The sequence below is a fragment of the Stegastes partitus genome, unplaced genomic scaffold (genome assembly GCF_000690725.1).
Source record: "Stegastes partitus isolate 25-593 unplaced genomic scaffold, Stegastes_partitus-1.0.2 Scaffold270, whole genome shotgun sequence".
Taxonomy (NCBI): Eukaryota; Metazoa; Chordata; class Actinopteri; family Pomacentridae; genus Stegastes; species Stegastes partitus.
Genome location: NW_007578001.1, coordinates 419183 through 440591, shown reverse-complemented (window position 1 = coordinate 440591; position 21409 = coordinate 419183). Strand labels below are relative to the sequence as shown.

General features: G+C 38.8%; 2 protein-coding genes across 2 annotated transcripts; one reads left to right on the top strand and one right to left on the bottom strand.

The window, feature by feature from the left end:
* Window positions 1-5345: 5345 nt before the first annotated feature.
* Window positions 5346-11655, bottom strand: cutc (cutC copper transporter homolog (E. coli)). Its single transcript, XM_008282416.1, has 8 exons — window positions 11366-11655; window positions 10981-11040; window positions 10661-10870; window positions 7404-7439; window positions 7067-7200; window positions 6911-6938; window positions 6710-6815; window positions 5346-6567 (listed from the first exon to the last, which is right to left on the bottom strand). The coding sequence occupies exons 1-8, from the start codon at window positions 11433-11435 to the stop codon at window positions 6456-6458; spliced, it is 756 nt and encodes a 251-aa protein (XP_008280638.1). The 5' UTR covers window positions 11436-11655; the 3' UTR covers window positions 5346-6455.
* A 4177-nt stretch (window positions 11656-15832) lies between these two features.
* On the top strand, window positions 15833-20890 carry cox15 (cytochrome c oxidase assembly homolog 15 (yeast)). Its single transcript, XM_008282415.1, has 9 exons — window positions 15833-16017; window positions 17335-17522; window positions 17627-17749; window positions 18065-18251; window positions 18446-18613; window positions 18763-18844; window positions 19112-19266; window positions 19396-19509; window positions 19597-20890. Exons 1-9 carry the CDS (start codon window positions 15943-15945, stop codon window positions 19726-19728), a joined length of 1224 nt encoding a protein of 407 aa, XP_008280637.1. The 5' UTR covers window positions 15833-15942; the 3' UTR covers window positions 19729-20890.
* Window positions 20891-21409: the final 519 nt, after the last annotated feature.

Sequence of the window (21409 nt, the reverse complement as noted above, 5' to 3'; positions counted from 1 at the left end):
TCTTCACCTCTGTACCAATTTCCAATTTACCATTAATAGGACTAACAAACAACTTGCAAAACAAGATTACCTCTGGAAGTGTATTGGTGATAAAGACGATAAAGCTTGTTGTAAAGTAAAATGAAACCTCAGCATGATCCATGTAAATTTGTTGGGCTGTAAATACAATCACAATGCTAAAAATACAACCTGTATAAGATAATACAATAATATGTATTACATAAGTATGTGAAAGGTCTGTCAGGGACGGTGATGATCTTAAAACAGATTACTCTGTCTGCGTGATGGTTACTCATTAAATGTTTGATAACGCCACATAGTCATAATCTGGCTCACGCACTGTGTGTAAAGTCTCAAGGACAGACATGTGACTGGGGGATACAACTCATACACAGCTAAAGAGTGGTGCCTCTGATTGATTTATAGTGCTATGATACATGGGAGTGAGCATTTCTCTATTATAATTAAGTAGCTATCAGCAATAGTGAAGGCAGTAACTTTGACAAGGACTTAATGTAATGCTGGGAGAAGCAATTTTGGAAAGGGAAGGGCAGTGACAGTAAAAAAACAAAAAAAAGAAAGAGGAAAAAAACAACAGCTACAGTTGTGTTCAAAATAACAGTGTTTTTAAAAACGTGAATAAAGCTCAAAATCCTAATAATATTTTATTTCCATTCATTGAGAACACTGCACATTATATTTTACATCAAAACATGAATAAAAATGCATCAATATTTTAATTACTTTACAGAAAATTAAGGAAAAAATATTATTGGGCTGTTAAAAAAAAATAAAAAATAGCAGTGTCTGCATTTTTCATTACAAACTCAAATATTTACTCAATAAACAGAAAAAAACGTTACGATTTAGCCTTCCTGTAAATCACTAACCTAATATTTAGTTGTATAACCACTGTTTTTGAGAACTGCTTGACATCTGTGCTGCATGGAGTCGACCAACTTCTTGCACCTGTAAACAGGTATTCCAGCCCAGGATGATTTGACAACCTTCCCCAGTTCCTCTGCATTTCTTGGTTTTGCCTCAGACACAGATTTTTTGATGTCACCCCACAAGTTTTCTATTGGATTAAGGTCTGGGGATTGGGCTGGCCACTCCATAGCCTGGATTTTGTAGGTCTGGAACAAAGATGCTGCTCGCTTACATTTGTGTTTGGGGTCGTTATCTTGTTGAAACACCCATTTCAAGGGCATTTCCTCTTCAGCATAAGGCAGCATGACCTCTTCAAGTATTTTGATCTAAGTAAATTGATCCATGGTCTCTGGTATGCGATAAATAGGCCCGATGCCACAGTAAGAGAAACAGCCCTATGTCATGATGCTTGCACCACCATGCTTCTCGGATTCAGTGTTTGGGGTTCGTCTGACAAACTGTCTGTGGCCCTTGGACCCAAAAAGAACAATCTTACTTTCATCAGTCCACAAAATGTTTCTCCTTTTCTTTTTAGGCCAGTCGATATGTTCTTTGGCAAATTGCATCCTCTTCAGCACGTCTTTTTTTTTTAACAGTGGAACTTTGTGGGGGCTTCTTGCCGATAGATTAGCCTCACATAAGCGTCTTCTAATTGTCACAGTACTCACAGGTAATTTCAGACTATCTTTGATCTCCCTGAAGCTTATCATTGGCTGAGTCTTTGCCATTCTGGCTATTGCTCGATCCATTTGAATGTTAGTCCTCCGTTTTTTCTTCCATGTCTCTCTGATTTTGCTTTCCATTTCAAAGCATTGGAGATCATTGTAGCTGAGCAGCCTATCATTTTCTGCACGTCTTTCTGCGTTTTCCCCTCTCCAATCTCCGATCTGCATGGAGTTTGCATGGTAGTCAGAAAACAATCTACAACACAGTAAGTTATCATCATCAAACTAGAATTTAATTAAAGGTAGAATTTACTACGGTAACCAAAACAACGAAAAAGAAGTGAGAAAAACTTGCAGACAAGGTGATATTTAGCCACATTAGTCTGAACAGTAGGAAATAACATCAGTTATTATCACAACATGCAGCTGATGTGTCAGAGTACGGTAACATGCTGGAAATATGTGAAATTGGCCAATTTGTTGTCCTCCAGCAGGGAAGACAGACTCAGGAATAGTTTACTTGAACTTAAGGACATGCGTGGGCATTAGAGGATCACACTCCAGCTCAGAAGGTGGCGGTGACGCAACACAAAGCCAACCGCAGTAAAAACAGTAGAAGAAGAACTGGACGTCAACGAAGAAGAAGAACAAAAAGAAGAAAGCTTACCAAACCAACCGGTTGACAACCTTTAAGTAACCAGGCTCTGTGTTTTACAGCTGCCCTGCTGGACCACCTCACCACTGGCAGACATTAGTGCACTAACATGTTACGATCTGTCTATCTTCTGACTCTGCTGGAAGTGGAGGTCAGAATCTTGATAACAGCATCAAAACAGTTTCACTTCACTGACAAGCCCAGCACATGGAACAACAGTCTTAACTTAAGACAAAGAAAGACATTTATTCCCCTATTTTTTGATTAAACCATTCTTCTGTATGAAGGAACTATTGGCTCTAATAACCTCATCAGGATCACTATTACTCTAATCCTTGAAGCTTCCTTTCTGCTTGTTTATGTGTCAACTTAGAAGTTAACATGTCTGACATATGAATGTATTTAGTTTTGATCGCCTGCCCGCCAGGAGCACAAATAAATAAATAACAATATTATACAATTTTGAAATTGTAGAAACCACAGAAATATATCAAAAGTGTAACTCTGTGAAGACATCTGGACATCAGCCCACCCACGGAGGTTGTGCCAGACTCCCTCCTGAGTTAATGATATGCATCAGTTCCTTATCCTTACCACCAAAAGCAAATTCCTCCAAATTGCTAATTAGCCTTCCATCAAATTAGCGGCTGCTTTTAGGTAGGGTCTATTCATCCCTTCCTCTTAGAATACCACATTCCACCGTAATATTGAGTGTAATATTGTGTTCTCTCTCTTCCCTGTTACTTCACTCATACTCACTGCATTGTTTGTATTGTGTTGTCTTAATGTTGCGTCACAGTATTTGTTATTGTGTTGTTCATTTCATAAATAGATAGATGTATAGATTCCACCATCAGTTTAAATAATTTCCCCTAAAATTCTTGAGGCTGTTCTTGAGGTGCTTCATATGCTGCATTATTCATTAATCTGATGTAAATAATAGGCTCCAGCCCCCCAACGACCTTAGTGAGGATTAAGCGGTGTATAGATAATGGATGGATGGATGGATGATGTAAATATTTCTCCGGTCGAATATCAGATTGTGGAATAACTCCGCATAAGCATTCAAATCCAATTTAAGCAGATATATTTTCCCTACATCACACAATGTAATAAATAATCTTTAGCTGCTGCCCTTAAAACAGTGTTTGGATATGATAGAGGAAGTGAGTGATCTGTGAAATTCCATACAATATCTACTGGTGCTAGAAAGTTAGTGAACTTTTTAGAATTTAGTAGATAAAGACAACCCAATTAAACAAATTACCCAGAAATATATACATGATCACTTATGTATTGAAGAAATTGATCCAAAATAACATATCTGGGAGTGACAAAAGGAAGTGAACATTTGCTGTCAATATCCAGCGTGAGCCTCCTGTGCAGGAACTCAACCTTTCAGACATCTGTTGATCAGTTGTGCACATTGGCTTGGATGAATTTTTGCCCATTTCTTTGTACAGTAAAGCTTCAACTCTGGGATGTCGGTGGGTTTTCTGAACTGCTCAGTTCAGGTCTTTCCACAACATTTCTATTGGTAGAAAATAGAAACGCTGACTTTTCCATTCCAACACATTAACTTTATTCTTACGTGTCATTGCTTTGATTACAGATCCACTTTCTCCTGTGATTCAGTTTGCAGACAGATATTCTGACAAGTTCCTTTAGAAATGACTCAGAACTTATTGTTCCATCACTGATGGTGAGGTGTTCTGGCCCACGTCCAAACCAAAGGTCCAAACCATCATACTAAGGCTCTTACGGTGAGGTGTTTTTCTTCTCTCCAAACATAATGGTTCTGGTGTCAAAACAAAATGTTATGTTTCGATCTCATCAACAGTTTTCCAAAAGCCCTCTGGCTTGCCCACATGAACTTTATCAAACTGGAGACAGGAAGCAATTTTCTTTTTGAATAGCAGTAGTTTGTCGTTACGACCCTGACCTGCACACCCTTGTTGTTCAGCGTCCTCCTGATGATACAACGTCGGTGTCATTGAGAATAGCCAGTTTAAGAAGGCCCGTTAGTTGTTAAGAAGTTACCTTGGTTTTCTGTGTGACCTACTGGAATGAAACACACTGTTCTTAGTCGGATCTTTTTTGGTCTTTTAGCCTTGTGTGAAAATGTGAGGATGAACTCTGTCCTTCTAGATGTTCTCCATACGTCAACAGTGAATATATACATCTTTAAGAGACTATATAACATCAAACACACTCAATATGAATACTTAAGCATCTGTTACGTGGATTTGTATGGGTTTAAAATCAATTAATGAAACTTGTTTTCAACATAAACAAATTTCGTCCGGCACCGTTTCACACTGTGCCACAGTACTTCCATGAATTAGTAGTTAAGGCATAAAAGACAGACGACCTATACAACTATGCAAGCTGACCTAAAAAGTAAGTAATTGAAGTAACTGGATAACTTGGCTCAGTAATCTCCATGTTTTTATAAGTCAACGTGACAGGTTTGAGAAGGAGTTTGGTTGTCTTAAGTCGATAAGTAACATAAAAAATCCTACACGGGTTACACTGTTTGCTAACATGATAATGGGCTGTGAAGTCCATGGCAGGTGTTTTGATTGCTTCGTGATGACTCAGTCTGAAGTGCCCGAGTGTTGACCTGCTTTCTCCCAAATACAAAGTGGAAAATTGTCCTGCAGCATGTAAATTACAGCAATTTGCTAGATTAGTTGTACCCAAATGAGCTGTAAAACATGGTGTAAAAACTGTTAAAAGTGACATCATGGTAAGCCATGTCAGTGACACGCTGTCTTTTGACCAGCACCTTTGCTTAATAGCATCACATGTTCGCTGACCCACAAACTCTTCATGTAAAAACCACCAGACTGCTGCTTGCAGGGTCACTGCAGTTAATGCAGAGAAGTTTCCATGAAAAAGATTTAGTTTAGAATCAATTCAACCTGGTTAGATAACGTAATTATAAGAGAGCAACGTGACTATTTGACGTCAAGCATTTCAAGGTTTTGGCATCTGCAGCGAATATTTTATTTTATTTTTTTTTAAAGAAATGAATCAGACACATATTTCGACTGTGGAGGTGTTTTCGAAAACATGAACAAAAAAAAAACATATTGCACTGAACTACTTCTAAGCTTTTATTCATTATGAGCAAAGAAAGCAAGTCACCATGTTGCTGTCTTCAAAAAACAACGACAAAGAAAATCACAAGAGACCACAACCGTACATCTTCCACTGCAAACATGGAGTTCTATCCATAAATAGATCAAATCCATGGCGAATGGAAAAATGCTGTTCTGAAGTGTGTGTCATATACCGCTACTTCTATGGCCACACATACAGGCACAAAAATTATAGCAACGTTGTGAGCAAATGTGTGCAGAGAGTTGTAAAGTTGTGCATGCCGAGTGCGTAGTCTGATTTGTGAACGTGTAAAGAAATCTGCCAATATTGTGGGCTGACATTTATCTTATTTATACATGCGTGAAAGAAACAGCAAATGTATACAAAATGTATAAATGTGAATATAAATCTGAGGAAAACAGTCTACCCTCAGTTTATGATCGATAGTATATGCCCTCAAAAAATGTTCATTTCAACTTCATTTTGAAAAAACTATTTACAATTTAGAAAGATAAAAAGTAATCATCTTCAAGAACTACTACATTTCTCAGGTATTTTCAAAGTTGGCTGGATTTTTTACACACAACTTTTGCTGTGCTTGGGTTCTTTCGGAGATCTGCAAATGAGTGTATGCCTGCCGACGACCGCTCCGTCGGACAGGACTGTAAGTGCTGATTCATCTACACATGTAAAAGTCAGCACACATTTACAGACAAGTTTACACATTCACTGTTTCTACACATCTCAGCACACACAGTGTAAAAATGTAGACATCCAGATCAGGATTCACAACTCTCTGCACAGATTTGCAAATAATAGTTCCCCCAAAATATCTATACACACAAATGTGTACAATAATACAAGCAAATTATTCACAGCCCTCTGCTCTGTGAGATACTTTGATAAGTTTTGCACACCCAAGAAGGTTGCAGGACTGTTCCTGAGCTCTAACTTTGCAGTGACTGCTTGATTAGTGATTTGTTTTTAAAAGGAAATCTGTGGCAATTCGGAAACGTGTACACCGAAGTTAATGGTTACACATCAGTATGATTACTTTTGAGGTATCATTTTGTTGTTCGTCATGATTGCTTAGTACCCAATCACAAGGTGTTTTTGGCGATTGCATTTAGAGCCCGAACTTTGCCCACATCTGCCACTTTCAGGCCGTACTCTGGTGCTGAGAAAGAAGCGCCCATCATCACACTGGTGTTCCTGCACATGAAAATAAGTGTTAGACGGATTTGAACTAAAAAAAAAAAAAGGTTTTCTTGTTTGAAGCTGCGAGAGATCTCTTCATGAATGGAAGCATGGAAATAAAAGATCCCAAACTGAATGAAACTGGGTTTAAACAAACCTGAACTTCATTGCAGAGTCTTTACTGGAGCGGGCTGAACAGTGAAACTCTTGAGCACCTGAACCCTCTAAAATTCTCTGCAGGTTCCTTTCTGTGATGCCCCCTCCTGTTATAATAATAATAATTTAAAAAAACAATGAATAAACAACCAAGAAAACACACAAATAAATGACTTGCAGGAGGAGACGTGAAGGTTCTCACCTGGCATTATGGCAATTCTCCCTTTGGCCTGTTAAGTGGGAATCACAATGTCAGAAAGGTAAAAAGGAAGAGAGGTTGCCTAACAATGATGTAGCAGCACTGATAAACAGCCATTTTTATATGTTCTAAAGCAAACATGTATAGTTCCATACATACTTGATCAATGAGCCGTTTAATGAGAGGTAGTCCCTCCAAAGCGGAGCTGTCACAGCCGCTCGTCAACAGACGGTGGAATCCTAATGATATCAGAGCCTCCAGAGCAATTGCCGGGTCGTGAACCATGTCAAAAGCTGTAGCAGGATCAATATTAGTGCCATAGCATGAGCTCACACTTAGCTAATTATCATAAAGCCCGAGAAGCATTAATGAAACCACTGTAAAGGGCTTTAATTCCACTGAGGATTTCTGATATTTTCTTAATAGTGATTGCAAGCGGCTGCAAAAGGTTTTTAAAGGTTAACGTTTACATGCGATTTACAGCAGAAAATGTTACCTCGATGGAAGGTGACAGGCAAAGGACGGGCAGCAGCTAGTGAGCAAAAAGTGAAAAAAAAAAAAAGAATATATAATTGAACAAAATTACAAAGTAGTGTGCATATGCAATGTTGTAAGAGAAAGAAAGCAGTCCGCAAAAACTCTGTTTAAACCTGCAGTACCAGATCTGTGACATAATGTTGTCTTTTACCTCTTAGAATATTGAATGCTCCACATAATAAAATATAACAACAGCTTTTAGGAACAGAAAGCACTTAACCAGCTGGCAACCATATAATTTAAGATCTGAAGACCTTTCAAGTAAATCATCATTTCCTGCAACGAAATATTTTATTTAAAGAATTATTTAATTAATTAAATGGCATGTAAAATGATCGTTTATGCTGCTGTGAAGCATGGCGTTAAAAACACCCCGAGGTGGTCACAGTGAAGGAGACGGCAGGAGCCACATCTTGACATGCACAGATTACAACAGAAAGGTTATGGAGCCGTTTGGTTCAATTGTCAGTAAAAAGATGATCAAAAATAGGAAATCTGGTGTCCAATTGCTACAACTGAATGCTTTGATCTATGGAATATAAAAATCAAGCAAAAATTATTAACGGATTTCATTCTAAGAAACAATGGCATTTAGTATAAATAAAAGAACATAACAACCGAGTTGGTTTTCATTATTATAGAGCAAACTATGGATGAGAATTAGCCCTTTTAAACACAGAGTTCCCAAAGCCTACATGTTCAAAATTAATCAGACTAAAACAAAAAAAAAAAAAAAAAAGATTGTGCTTAATATTTTAGCGAAAATCTTTTGCAGTCACTGACATCCTGAAGTCTTAGACCTGTACACATCAGGTGATGCTTTGTTCCCTGTTGATGGTCCTGCACTGCAGAGACCTTAAGCTCTTGCTTCTTGTGGGGTCTTGGGGCTTTTATTCAGGTCTTCTAGCAGAATACAGCTTGGCTGAATTGAGATAAAGGGATTGCTTCTCTCAGTTTGTACAGTATACCAGAACATTCATCCTGTTGCTACTGTCAGCAGTGAACTCATCAATAAATGTCACTTATTCACTCTTCATTACTGACAGAAAACTCTACCTCAGTCTGAACAGCTATCCAGGTGTTAAAGCGGCTGTATCTTATCTTTTAATAGCATGTAAACGCAAATTAAAGCTAAGACTTAACACTCTAATGCATTATTGATTATTTAGTTTCAAAACGTAGTGGATAAACAACATCACCTCAGTCTAAGATATGTGTGTATTTAGAATCTTTGTAATGATGAACTCAAATGCCATTTTGCATTTCTTCACCCATTTCCTGAAACATTGTGACAGTGTGTAAAATGAAAATAAAAACTGAATGACATGACTTGCAAATCACTTAAACTCTGTGTTTTTCAGTACAACAAAAAGATGTCAGATTTATCTTAAATTGAAAAATCCATTTGTTTGTGCTCATTTTGAATTGGGACCACAAACACATTTCAAAAAAAGTTAGGACAGGGACATGTTTACCTCACCACTGCTGCTTTTAACAGCCCTCTAAGTGTTGTTCTAAGTGTCACTGACAAGACCCACTGGCCTACTTTGAAAAACAGTGTTTTCCTGTACCTGTTTAATTTAAGATTTCAGCTGCTTAACAGTTTGGGATCCTTTTTTATTGTACTTTTTATTTCATTATGCAGCACATGTTTTCATTGGTCGGCAGCATCCAGAATCTTATTATGCAGCCGTGCTGCTGTAACACATGCAGAATGTCATTTGGCTTTGTTATTCTAAAAAAAGCAAGGTCTGCTTCTCCCTCTCATCCTAATGACACTATACATTGCTTTAAAAAAAACTGTATATCATTTAGCATTCATGGTGTTGTCATAGGTGTCCAAAGCCTGGTGCATGAATGCACTTTCAATGGATGCTGGCTTTTGAAGTGCACAATAACGACAAGCTGAAAGGCTCCTCTTTGTGAAACCACAGGACAGTTTTCCATTTCGCCTCAGTTTATGTTATGTGAGCTTTGGCAAAGAGTTTCTTGATCTTGTTTAAAAAAAATATGTTTGTTTTTTCTTTGAATGTAGAGTTTTAACTTGTATTTGTAGATGCAGCAAGCAACTGTCTTTGCTGACATTGGTTATAAGAAGTGATGCTGAGCGCATGCAGTGATTTCCATGACAGAATTATGTCCGTTTTTAATGCAGTGTCATCTAAGGGCTGGAAGATCACGACCATTTATTAGAATTTTTTGGTCTTGTCACTTGTTCTAAGCAAATTGCCTTCACTGAATCTTTTTATGATATTATTATTACTGTCGAGGACAAAATCCCTGAATTCTTCACAACTTTGTGCTTAGAAGCGTTCAATTATTAAATAAACTGCCAAAGCTGTCTTTCACAGAGCGGTGAAAGGCTCTGCCTCTTTAGGATGCTCTATTTTTACCTAATCATGTTCCCAACCAGTTGACAATAAACCTAATTAGTTGTTCTGCCAGTTTTTTTTCATCAACATTTCACAACATCTCCAGTCTTTTGTTGCCCCGTCCCAATTTTTTTTTTTTAAGCGTGTGGCTGACATTACATGAAAAAATTATGTACTCTCTAATGTTGAAGTGGGCTGCAGGGTGGCGCAGTTGGCATGTTCTCCCCGTGCAGCGTGGGTTCTCTCCGTGTTCTCTGGCTTCCTCCCACACAGTCCAAAAACACGTTGAGGTTAATTGGTGATTGTAAATTGTCCGTAGGTGTGAATGTGAGTGTGCTTGGTTATCTGTCTCGAAGTGTAGCCCTGTGATAGACTGGCGACCTTCGCCCTAAGTCGGCTGGGATAGGCTCACGCGACCCTAGTGAGGATTAAGCGGTGTATAGATAATGTTGAAGTGATTTGCACACTCATGTTTCCTGTTTTTTTTTCTTCTTCACATTATACACAGTGTCTCAGCTTTTTTTTTGTAAATGTGTCTGTATATTGTCCTGAGAGATAAGGACAATTATTTACAAGAGATAAAATTTAGGAATCTTGATTTTTTTTTCTGTTGGCTTGCATAAAGGGAGGTAATATTTAGAAAAGTCAGATTTTAAAGAGGTTAAAGGTCCGAAGACAGAGAAGCATGTAATAGGGCATTCCTGTTATGAACACAGGATTTTTTTTTTTTTTTTTTAATAATTCGTTCATGATTTTGTGGGACTACGTATCATGAAGCGCATCCGGATTGTTGTTATTTAGTGCCATGTAAGCATACACAGACAACTATATGGACAGTAAATACCCAGTAACTCCATGCAGAGCTCTGCGTCCACTCGTCCATCCTCTGTCAAGGCTCCCAGCACTAATCCATCTGCTCCTTGGCTCTTCATTAGCTCTATATCCTTCCTCATTACCTCCACCTCCTGGTCTGAGTACAAGAAGTCACCCCCGCGAGGACGTATCATCACATAGACTGGGATTTTGACATACTGCTTCACTACCTGCAGCAGACCTGTAGGAAAACAAATAAGCGTGTCATACGTGGGATTGTATGCCTGTCTGGTCTAAAGAGATGATCAAGAGTTTCTGCAACAGATCTGTACAGAAGCGGCCTGTGCTCACCGAGACTGGGAGTGAGGCCTCCCTCCAGAAGACTAGAACACAACTCAAGTCGACCTGCACCTGTTCAGAGACAAAAGGGCTCAGACTACGCCTGGAGATGACATTTGAGATATTAAATACAAGCAGACCATGTGAGCTGAGGCTGTCTATATACATCTATATGCGTCTGAGATGAGAGGTGAAATGTATTCTAAAACCTAAAAGAGAAGTCTAGTTGTTGTGTTTCTAGGATCAGGTTGAAGAGCGTCTGAAACAGTGTGTCACTGATTGCAACCTTTTTCCTGACTTTTAAGTACAACTGCAAGTGCTTCAGGTTACCTCTGTTACAAGCAGGTCACGCTAATTTAACAGAAAAAGCACAATGCCTTGTCTACAAGTTACCGACCTCCTCGCTCAGCATTGACAGCAGACTCCACGGAGTCCACACACGCCTCCATTAAAAAGCCCTCTGCCATAGTGGCAGTGTGAACAGAGAGACAGGGACAAAAACAGATTCACTGCAAAGTTGTTAGCAAACACATTTGCGTTCACTTGGCTAACCACTCTCCCTTCTACCACAGCTACCGGTCAAATCCCCTGTCTATCGATTCGTGGACATTATCAGTCGATTACAGGCGGTTGAAAGTCAATACTTGTGGACTGACTGACTGCAGCTCCTACAGCCAGTAACTACAGTGGAACGCCGTCTTCCGGTTTGTTGGATTTCGAGCACACGCTGTGGCGACGAAAGGGGCGGTATACAAGTTACACGATATTGCCGGGCTAACGGGCGGAGTGTGACCGCCCGTGCGGGATACGCTGAAGTTCAAAACATGCATGAATCACGTGAATCTCCAGGGTCTTTATAACTTATTTTAAAAACAAAAAGAAGAACGACATTTATTTGGCATTTGACATTACTGTCGAGTATCTTGTTTTCCACCCGACAAAGGAAAAAAAAAGTCAAAATAATAACAATAAAATAAAATCTTGACGTGCACTCTATTTCTTGGACGTCAATATTGTTTTTAACAAACTTTATTAACAGCACAGGCGGTTCACAACAACACAAATAACAGGACAAAGTGTACAAGGGGGGGAAAAACAAATGTATCCATAACAACAACACAAGCAGAAATAAAAATAATACTAATTAGGAAAGCTCATATTAATAAAGAGGGTTTAATTTATGTACTTTATGATGTTGAAAAGGGTAGGAGAGATGTTATTGAGTGTCTCGCAATTTAAACTGTGTGCTCAGATGTATTTAATGCAGACATGCAAGACAGGATGTGCTGAACTGTAATAATAACCTATGTTAAGAACACTGAAAGAGAACATAATGTGAGTCAGAAAAAGGTCAGAGCCCTGTGAAGTGAACGGTCAGAGAAAGCTTTTATAAAATAGTTTTTTCTAAGCTCCACATGCATCACTGAGCAAGCATGAAAGAATGAGGTTACAAGACATATCTAGTTTCAAATCAAGTTTATTTATATATTAAAATTACTTGACTTCCTCCCACACATTCCAAACACATGTTGAGGTTAATTGGTGATTCTAAATTGTCCGTAGGTGTGAATGTGAGTGTGCTTGGTTGTCTGTCTCTAAGTGTAGCCCTGTGATCGACTGGTGACCTGTCCAGGGTGTCCCCTGCCTCCGCTCTAAGTCAGCTGGGATAGACTCCAGCCCCCCGCAACCCTAGTGAGGATTAAGCGGTTTATAGATAATGGATGGATGGATGATCAAAGTGCTGAACATGTTATCAGTGAAGCAACAACAAAAATATGAGCAAAATGCATGACAGGAAGTAGGCTTGTAAAATCAGTTTGTAAAAGAAAGTACAGAATACCAAAAACAAGGCAAAACAGGATTGCAACATGTAAGATTAAGTTCTAAAAAATAAAATAAGTTTTTAAAAAAAATGAAATTAAGAGAGACAAAATGCCATTGAAAACATGCATGTGTTGAGATTTTCCTTTTAATATCAGTGGAGGAGAAACATTTGATTGAAAGAGGAAGGCTATTCCAAAGTTTTGGGACTGCTGCTGCAAAGGCACAATCTACTCTACCTACCAGCCTCAACAGTGGAGCAGTTAACAGCAGCTGTAATGAGGATCTAAGAGGGTTTGAGGCAATGTAGGAGCAGAAAAGTTCAGAAATGTTTCCAGGCACCAACTCATATATGACTTAATAAACAAAAAAATAACTTTTATCAAAACTGTATTTGCCAAGTAGCTGGTGCAGGGATGTAAGTACACGAGTTTCTTTCCATTCTCTTTGGTATCAGTTAGGAGTCTTACTGCATCATACTGCACTGGCTGCAGATGAGGCAGTGAGGACAGGCTAATATCCAGGCACAGTGAGTTACAGTAATTTAGTCTTGAGGAAATGATTGCAGAAAATAGGCAGAACAGAGAATTGACAGGGTTTTGATGTAAACATGATATGCACTTCTTGACCGGAGGGGAAATCAGGTAGTTATTACAGAGTGGTGGGCCTATGGCGCACGTTGGTCAATATAAAAAACTGTATTTAAGGTTATGCACTACATGGTCTTATCAGATGCTCTCAAGACCAGATCAGATTGGATTATTTTTTCTCTGTGTAATGTACAATAAAACTACGAGTGAACTGAAGATCACAGACTCTGTCTTACAGTGATTTAGAATAAATCAGTGATTAGGGTAATGAGAAAATACTTCACAATAGAAGTTGTATTGCATGATGTTGAGAGAGGCATTAATGATCAGATTATATTATGTGAGAATAAGAGAGAAAATGTATAGATGGGTTAAAAACACAGGTTGGTATCAAACAGGGAAAGATTAGAGTATCAAGCATTTAGTGGAAAACAGAAAGTCAGTCCAGGCCTGTTTTCAGTTATGATAAATTATGTAGTTAGTACTGTTTCCAGGTTTAATTGTGTTTTATTGCAGATAATAAAGGGCCAGATTAACTTTAAACATTATGCAGAAAACTTAATGAGTAGAGTGTTTCACATATTTAGATAACTGGTTTGACAAGACAATTCATATTGGACAAATTGTGAAGACATTTTTTTTTTTAAAGTATAGTATTAATATTGTAAGATGTTTGGGGGGGGTCAGAGAGTGGGGAGCTAGCAGACTTTCTTTGAAAACCATAGTCTAGACTATGGTTGCATAATTTATGTGTCTGCATTGAAAATGCTACTAAAAAAGTTGGACACAATTCAATATCAGGCCTTGAGACTTTGCTGTGGTGCCACAAAAACAACAGCAGTATCTGCTTTGCAGGTGGAGAAATCAAAACAACTCAACTTATATTAAGACAAAGGACAAACTGAAAGGGCCACAAGAAGAATCATTCAGGATGTTTTAAAGCTATGTCAAGAGAAAGAAAAATTAAGGCTACAGAGCTTTGGTTGGAAAATATCAAACATAGCTCGTGAAATATAGGGATAGGTAACACAATGTTAAGGCCTGTACTGTTCTCTGTTGTCTCCACATTAGTTATTAGGAGGTAGTTGATGATCTGCACCCTTCAGAAAAGAATAAAGGGAAAAGTATAGAAAATACGAGAGACAAGTTATCAGATACATAGATTATCTCAGATTATACACCGATATCTCAAAAACAGCCAATAACAACAACATGTTTACATCCATTAGTCCAGATTCCAGTGGCTCATCAAGCAAAAGAATTACCAACAACCTGTCAGTTTTTACAGGGGAACTCTTGTCTATTCTTTGGAGCCCTAATATGGATACAAAATCAAACCAATCGAAGTCTGAATAGGTCCAGAATATGCAGTCAAAAACAAGACAGGGCATGGTGCTGGAAATAACAGGAACTAAGCTATCTAAAATAATTATGAAATTCATCTGGATTCGGCCCACACAAGATTAAAGGGAAACACAGTAGCAGGCCATTTGAACTATGTGTCTGCTTATGTTTAATAAGCATTTAAAAAAAATTGAACAACATATGCAAAAATGCAATAACAACACAATCAAAAGGTTTAAAGAGATCATAAAGTGGAAAATGCTTATGAAAAGGATCAGAGTCCGGTGATTTAACAACAAGTAAACTGTCAGAGGAAGCTTTGGTAAGATTGTTTTTGTAAGTTCCGTGTGCATCACTCAGGCAGCTTAGAAGATATTGCACAACATAGACAGAACAGAGATCGTATGAAGTTTTAATGTAGACAGTAAATCCTGACAAGACTGGAGAGTCATTCGGTAATTACAAAATGTATGATTCACACTGTGCAGTGTAAAGGGAATGTTCTACATGGTCTAATGCGTTGCTCCGGGAAACAGCTTGTTTTCTTTTTTTCTCGGTATAATAATAATGGACTGAAGATCATTCACTAATTTTCTCCTCAAATGTCTTGAATATCTATCTATCTGTCTGTCTGTCTATCTAATTCAGTGAATATGGTAGTCAGAAAATAATCTACAACACAGTAAATTATCACAATCAAAGTAGAATTTAAGAAAAAGAGATGGCAGTAGGAATAGGATAGGAAAATTAAAGGTAGGATTTACTACAGTAACCAAAACAACAAAAGAGAAGTGAGAAAAACTTGTAGATAAGATGATATTTAGCCACATTAGTCTGAACAGTAGGAAACAACATCGCTTATTTTTATCACAACATGCAGCTGATGTGTCAGAGTACGGTAACATGCTGGAAATGTAATATGGATATGTAATTGGCCAATATGTTCTCCTCCAACAGGGAAGACAGACTCAGGAACAGTTTACTTAAACTCAAGGACATGAGTGGGCATTAGAGGATCACCCTCCAGCTCAGAAGGTGGCGGTGACGCAACACAAAGCTTCCAGCCAACCGCAGTAAAAACAGTAGAAGAAGAACTGGACGTCAACGAAGAAGAAAGCTTACCAAACCAACCGGCTGACAGCCGTTAAGTAACCAGGCTCTGTGTTTTACAACAACCCTGCTGGACCACCTCACCACTGGCAGACATTAGTGCACTAACATGTTACTCTCATCGCTGCGGACGACGGTGTTTTGCGGCTGTAGGAGCAGCTCCAAAGGGTTTCAGCACAGCAGCGTGAGTACACAGGAGCTAGCTTATGTAGCTAACAGTTGCTAGCCAGTTAGATAGGCACGGGGAGGTCACACAGTGAAAGCAATGTGATTATCACACGATATGTCAGATAGTCTGCCAGGCAGTACACCTTAGTTTCGCTTTGGTGTTGTTGTTAGGGTTTGTTTAAGGTAGATAATGCTTCCTGTCTGTTCTGAGCTACAGTCACGTCCGCATGTATCAGTTAACAGATAAGTTACATCACCGACCTCCAGTCATCCCGATGTAGCTTTAACTATGATATTAGAATGAAAACAAACCTATGTAATAAAAGAACAGGTTTAATGTTTGTTTTAATAATCTAAGCGTACTCTGTATATGGATATGTTAGAATTGCCAGTAGCTAAATTTCCCGCAACACCAGAAGCATCAAACCTACCAACCAATCAGCGTGCAGCGTTGTCCTGAAGTCCTGACTCTCTAACTCACGGGTGTCGAATCCTGGTCCTCGAGGACCACAGTCCTGCATGTTTTAAATGCGTCCCTCTTCCAACACACCTGATTCAAATGATCAGGATCGTTATCAGGCTTCTGCAGAGCTTGATGATGAGCTGATCATTTGAATCAGGTGTGTTGGAAGAGGGAAGCATCTAAAACATGCAGGATTGCAGCCCTCGAGGACCAGGATTCGACACCCCTGCTCTAACTGGATATCAGATGTGGGACAAATATAGTCCAGTTTGTGACAATTCAGGCCATTTAAACTATGTGTTTAAATAGGAATTTTAAAATGCATTATCACATGTATGAATGTAATGATAACACAAAATGAGAAGGTTGAAGGAAATCACGATATTGAAAAGGGTCAGAGTTCTGTATATTATCAAGTGAACTGTTAGGGAAAGTTTGATAAATTAGTCTCTGTACGCTCCATGTGCATCATTCAACCAGCTTAAAAGAGAAGGTCAGAGCTCTGAGACTGAAGTGAAATTTCAGCCAAAGGTTGGCAACTGATGAGTTTGTTTTGTTTGTATTCTCCTTTGTATAGTTTATGGGAAGGAAAGCACACAAGAGCTGACAAAAGGAAAGTCACATAGTGTTTCATGTAAAAGCTTGCTTCACAGAGACTGATGGGGCACTCTCTGACTCTACTAGATTTTGGATCCAGGCCACATGGATTTGTTCCCATTTCAAGCTGAAATCAGGCTGTTACTTTATCTATTTTGCTGTTGAATTCTTCAGTGTAGTTAAAAACAAATCATTAGATTTAGAGCCTTTTATGTCCAACACGATTTCAATTCCTTCTCTTTTTAAAAATTTTTTTTTTATTTACAACCTCAGCGGAGTCCACAGCTACGACAATGGCTTGTGAAGAGAGGTCAGAGCACCGTCACAGTGGAGGCAGGAGCCGCCTCCACTCCAGCAGTAGCTACTGTCCCCAACGCAGCCACAAATCGCATAGTCGGTCGCTGGTTACTGGGTTGCAGTGGGCTGGTGGTTGGAGCTGTTGTCTTGGGTGGCGTCACAAGGTACAAAAAGCTTTTCAGTAATGTGTCTGTGTTGATAGAAGTTCTCCTTTTATTTAAGTGATGTTGATGGGTACTTACTGTATCGGTGCATGTGTTTCAATCAGGCTAACAGAATCTGGGCTTTCCATGGTTGACTGGCATCTGGTGAGAGAGATGAAGCCTCCTCGGTCACAAGCAGAGTGGGAGGCTGAGTTTTCTAAGTACCAGCAGTTTCCAGAATTCAAAATGTAAGGGCCGGTTTACACTGTTTACTTTATCACTTACACATTTTTAAAAACACCTCATCACCAATATTTAAAACACTAATTTGGGGCTGATTTTAAAATAGATGTACATGTCTTTTCTTTAGGATTAAACTTTTTGAAGTTTTGTCACACAATCCTTTTATTTCAACAGTGATTCTAAGCACTTGATATACAAAGGACTCTGTTTACTGAAAAACATAGGGTTTACAATTATGTAATTCAATAGAACTCTGTGTTATGTGTGTGTTTGCCTTCTAATTTAAAGATTAGTTATCTAGTGTCATTATGTTTTCCCAGTATGAACCACGATATGACTCTGCCAGAGTTTAAGTTCATCTACTACATGGAGTGGGGGCATCGTATGTGGGGCAGGCTGGTTGGACTGGCATACATCCTCCCCACCATTTACTTCTGGAGGAAAGGATACTTTACTCGCTCCATGAAGGGAAAAGTGCTGGGGCTTTGTGGATTTGTCTTCTTCCAGGTGAGGCTAGCCACAGCTGTGGAGAGGAGAGAGGGTCATAGGAAGTTAATCTTTATCTCATTCTCACCTTTTTTTTTTTCTGGCACTGCAGTTTAATTCATTTGTTATGATTGGTGTCATCAAATTCGTTGCAGCTGTGATCATGTTGTATTATTGTAAAATTCTAATTAGACATCCTGTGTGTGTCTCCTCAGGGCCTGCTGGGGTGGTACATGGTAAAAAGCGGGCTGGAGGAGAAGCCTGAGTCTTACGACATCCCTCGAGTCAGCCAGTATCGCCTAAGTGCTCATCTTGGCTCTGCCTTGTTGCTGTACTGTGCCAGTCTGTGGACAGGGCTTACTCTGATGCTGCCAGCACACAAGGTACAGCGGCAGTCTCTGGCCAACAGGTTAAATATCAGTTATCGTCTTTGTCTGCACTGAAAGCACCACAGGTTTAAACTTGTTCTGTGTGAGCAAATGTCACTTGGTTTACTAGTTGCAAGTTTCTCATGATGACATCTCTTTCACAGATGAGAGAAACCAGTCGTCTCATGCAGCTGAGGAGGTTTGCCAAGGGTACTGGTGGACTCGTCTTCCTCACCGCACTTTCAGGTACTGCTTAATCATGTGGTAAAGGTAATCTAGCATAGTGCAGTTTACTGTGCTGTGTCCTAGAAATGTTGGCAGGAAGCAGCCTGTAGCTCACCACACGTCAACATTTCTTTAAAAAAAAATGTGCCCTTTTTGGAAGAAAATATGTTAGGGACCCCTGCTGTAGAAAAACACAGTTAAAGTGTAAGCACTACTTTAGCTGATTGTGAAGATGAAAGGATGTAATCTGCGCACATTTATAATGATTTTACAAATGCTCTTACACAGGTGCTTTTGTTGCTGGTTTGGATGCCGGGCTGGTGTATAACTCTTTCCCTAAGATGGGAGAAAGATGGATTCCTGATGATCTGCTTGCCTTCTCGCCTACCCTCAAGAACTTCTTTGAAAACCCAACAACTGTACAATTTGACCACAGAATTTTAGTAAGTTACCCTGCATAAACAGAAAAATAGTTTTGGCAACATTTGAGTTTTGTTTTTTTCTTTCATCTCATTCAGTAAATTAAGAGACAGCTAAAGGTTGTGACTGTTCATCTGTATTTTTTTTTCTAGGCAATCAGTTCTCTTACTGCGATTACTGGCCTCTATCTGTTCTCAAGGAGGATGATGCTGCCCAGGAGGGCAAAGATTGCCATCAGTCTTCTTGCAGCAATGGCCTATGGACAGGTAAGCTGTCAGTCGAACACAGGAGTACGCATGTAAATAGAGTCATTGCCTTTCATTGTAACTTAACTGTGTTTTTGTGCTCTTCAGGTTGCCCTTGGTATCAGCACCCTGCTACTGTATGTCCCAACTCCACTGGCAGCAACTCACCAGTCTGGCTCTGTGGCTCTTCTCTCGTTGGCCATTTGGGTTCTGGCAGAGCTCCGCAAAATGCCCAAGTAAATGGCTAATCCATTATGGACAAATCTAATCCCAAGCAGCCACACAGCACGCCTGTAAATGTCAGCGATGACACTTTGAATGAGGAATTCAGAGAAACAAACTGCTGAATCTGAGAAATGTTCTTCATTTAACACTGGACTTTTATGTACATGCTGAAGCATATGCGATGTGCATCTTCATCACGCTATTATTAAAGCAGGAGCATTTTTTGATTGTTGTTGATTTAAACATTACAAAAATACATCAAGGCTGATGTATTTGTTTGGTTATGCCAGGAATTAAACAAAGAAATGCAAAGCTAATTAGCTAATTAGGCTAATTAAGCTAATTAGGGGTCGACCGATATGGTTCTTTCATGGTCAGTATCGATACCAATTATTAGCAGTCACGGAAACAAATAACTGATACACATTTGCACTGACAATATAAATGTTGATATAAAAATTTAGAATAGTGCAAAATCCAACACAAAGCGTTGTTGAAATGCAGTATTTTATGTTTTACATATGTAAATCATAAAATAAATAACCTTTCAGCATTTATTATTCCGTGTTGATAGGCTGTTACTAGTGATGCATAGCCAATCAGGTAACGCTGTGGGGAGGAGTTTGCTCGAGTTCAGAGTGGTGACTACAGATGGAGCCAAGGTAATCCATTTCATTAACTTATTTGGTATGAAAGTGGTTTTCAAAAAGGAACGAAAATCGGAAAAATCCTAAATATTGGATTTGATAATTGGAAAAACTTCATCAGTCGACCCCTGAAGCAAGCGTTTACTTTCTGTCTAGCTTTAATTACATTGCAATAAGATTTCCAGTGAAGAGTTTATTAAATATTTGCTTTGCAAGCAGCTGTAACTCTTACCGTTTCCATTGATGTGCACAGTTTTAACAGGTTGTTCGAAGGAAAATTTGGCTATTAAATGGTCACCTGTTGCCTTGTATCAGGACATACACTGCCTGTTGGTTGAGGCAGATTAGGCTCCTGGGATTATATGTATAATTATGTATATTTTAAATTATGAACCATTTCTTGTTGACATTGTCTTGATGAATTATAATGTAAAAAAAAAATGGAGTATTGACTGATACTTTGTATTTTATCTTGCTGAATAGAGTCTTATTTCATTAAAGACAGTTATGTACAGTGTTTAAAATTCAAACTCCAGTCCAGTTTTGCATAGTAACTGTGATTTTTATTGTCTCTGTACAAAATATACACATTTCGAATATGTAATGCAACCAGTTGATGCTAGCTAACTAGACAGTCAGTACAACGGGTTAGTAGGTTTTCATTGTTCTAGACACAGTACATGCGGGTATAGACAGGTTTTACTTGTGGTCAAGAAAATAACTTAAAAAATTGTGGGCAGGAACAATCAGAGCAAAACCGCTTTTAAATTTTTTTTTTCTAGAACATAAAAAATGCAGAACAGGAACATAAGAAATTGCAGGGTTGGAAGTGCATATTTTCATCAGGGCTTTACTTTGCCCTTACACTGTGCTCTGAGAGGAATGAGAGGTCGGGTGACTGGAAAGGTTCTGTTGGCGAGAACATTATTGCTATTCATTTGAAAGACACTACAGCCGATTTAATTACAGCGTGAGGGTCTCTCGTACGAACATCATCGTAGATTTAAGAGTAGTTCTTGTGTGAAAAGAAGGAAATGAATAAGTGGTTG

Coding starts and splice junctions, on each gene's coding strand:
- cutc (XM_008282416.1), bottom strand. CDS start 11,435: ATGGCAGAGGGCTTTTTAATGGAGGCGTGTGTGGACTCCGTGGAGTCT. Junction 7,201..7,403: donor GCCTGTCACCTTCCATCGAG/GTAACATTTTCT, acceptor ATCCTGCTACAG/CTTTTGACATGGTTCACGAC. Junction 6,568..6,709: donor GACTCTGCAATGAAGTTCAG/GTTTGTTTAAAC, acceptor TTTCATGTGCAG/GAACACCAGTGTGATGATGG.
- cox15 (XM_008282415.1), top strand. CDS start 15,943: ATGTTACTCTCATCGCTGCGGACGACGGTGTTTTGCGGCTGTAGGAGC. Junction 16,018..17,334: donor AAGGGTTTCAGCACAGCAGC/GTGAGTACACAG, acceptor TTACAACCTCAG/CGGAGTCCACAGCTACGACA. Junction 18,614..18,762: donor TGATGCTGCCAGCACACAAG/GTACAGCGGCAG, acceptor TCTCTTTCACAG/ATGAGAGAAACCAGTCGTCT.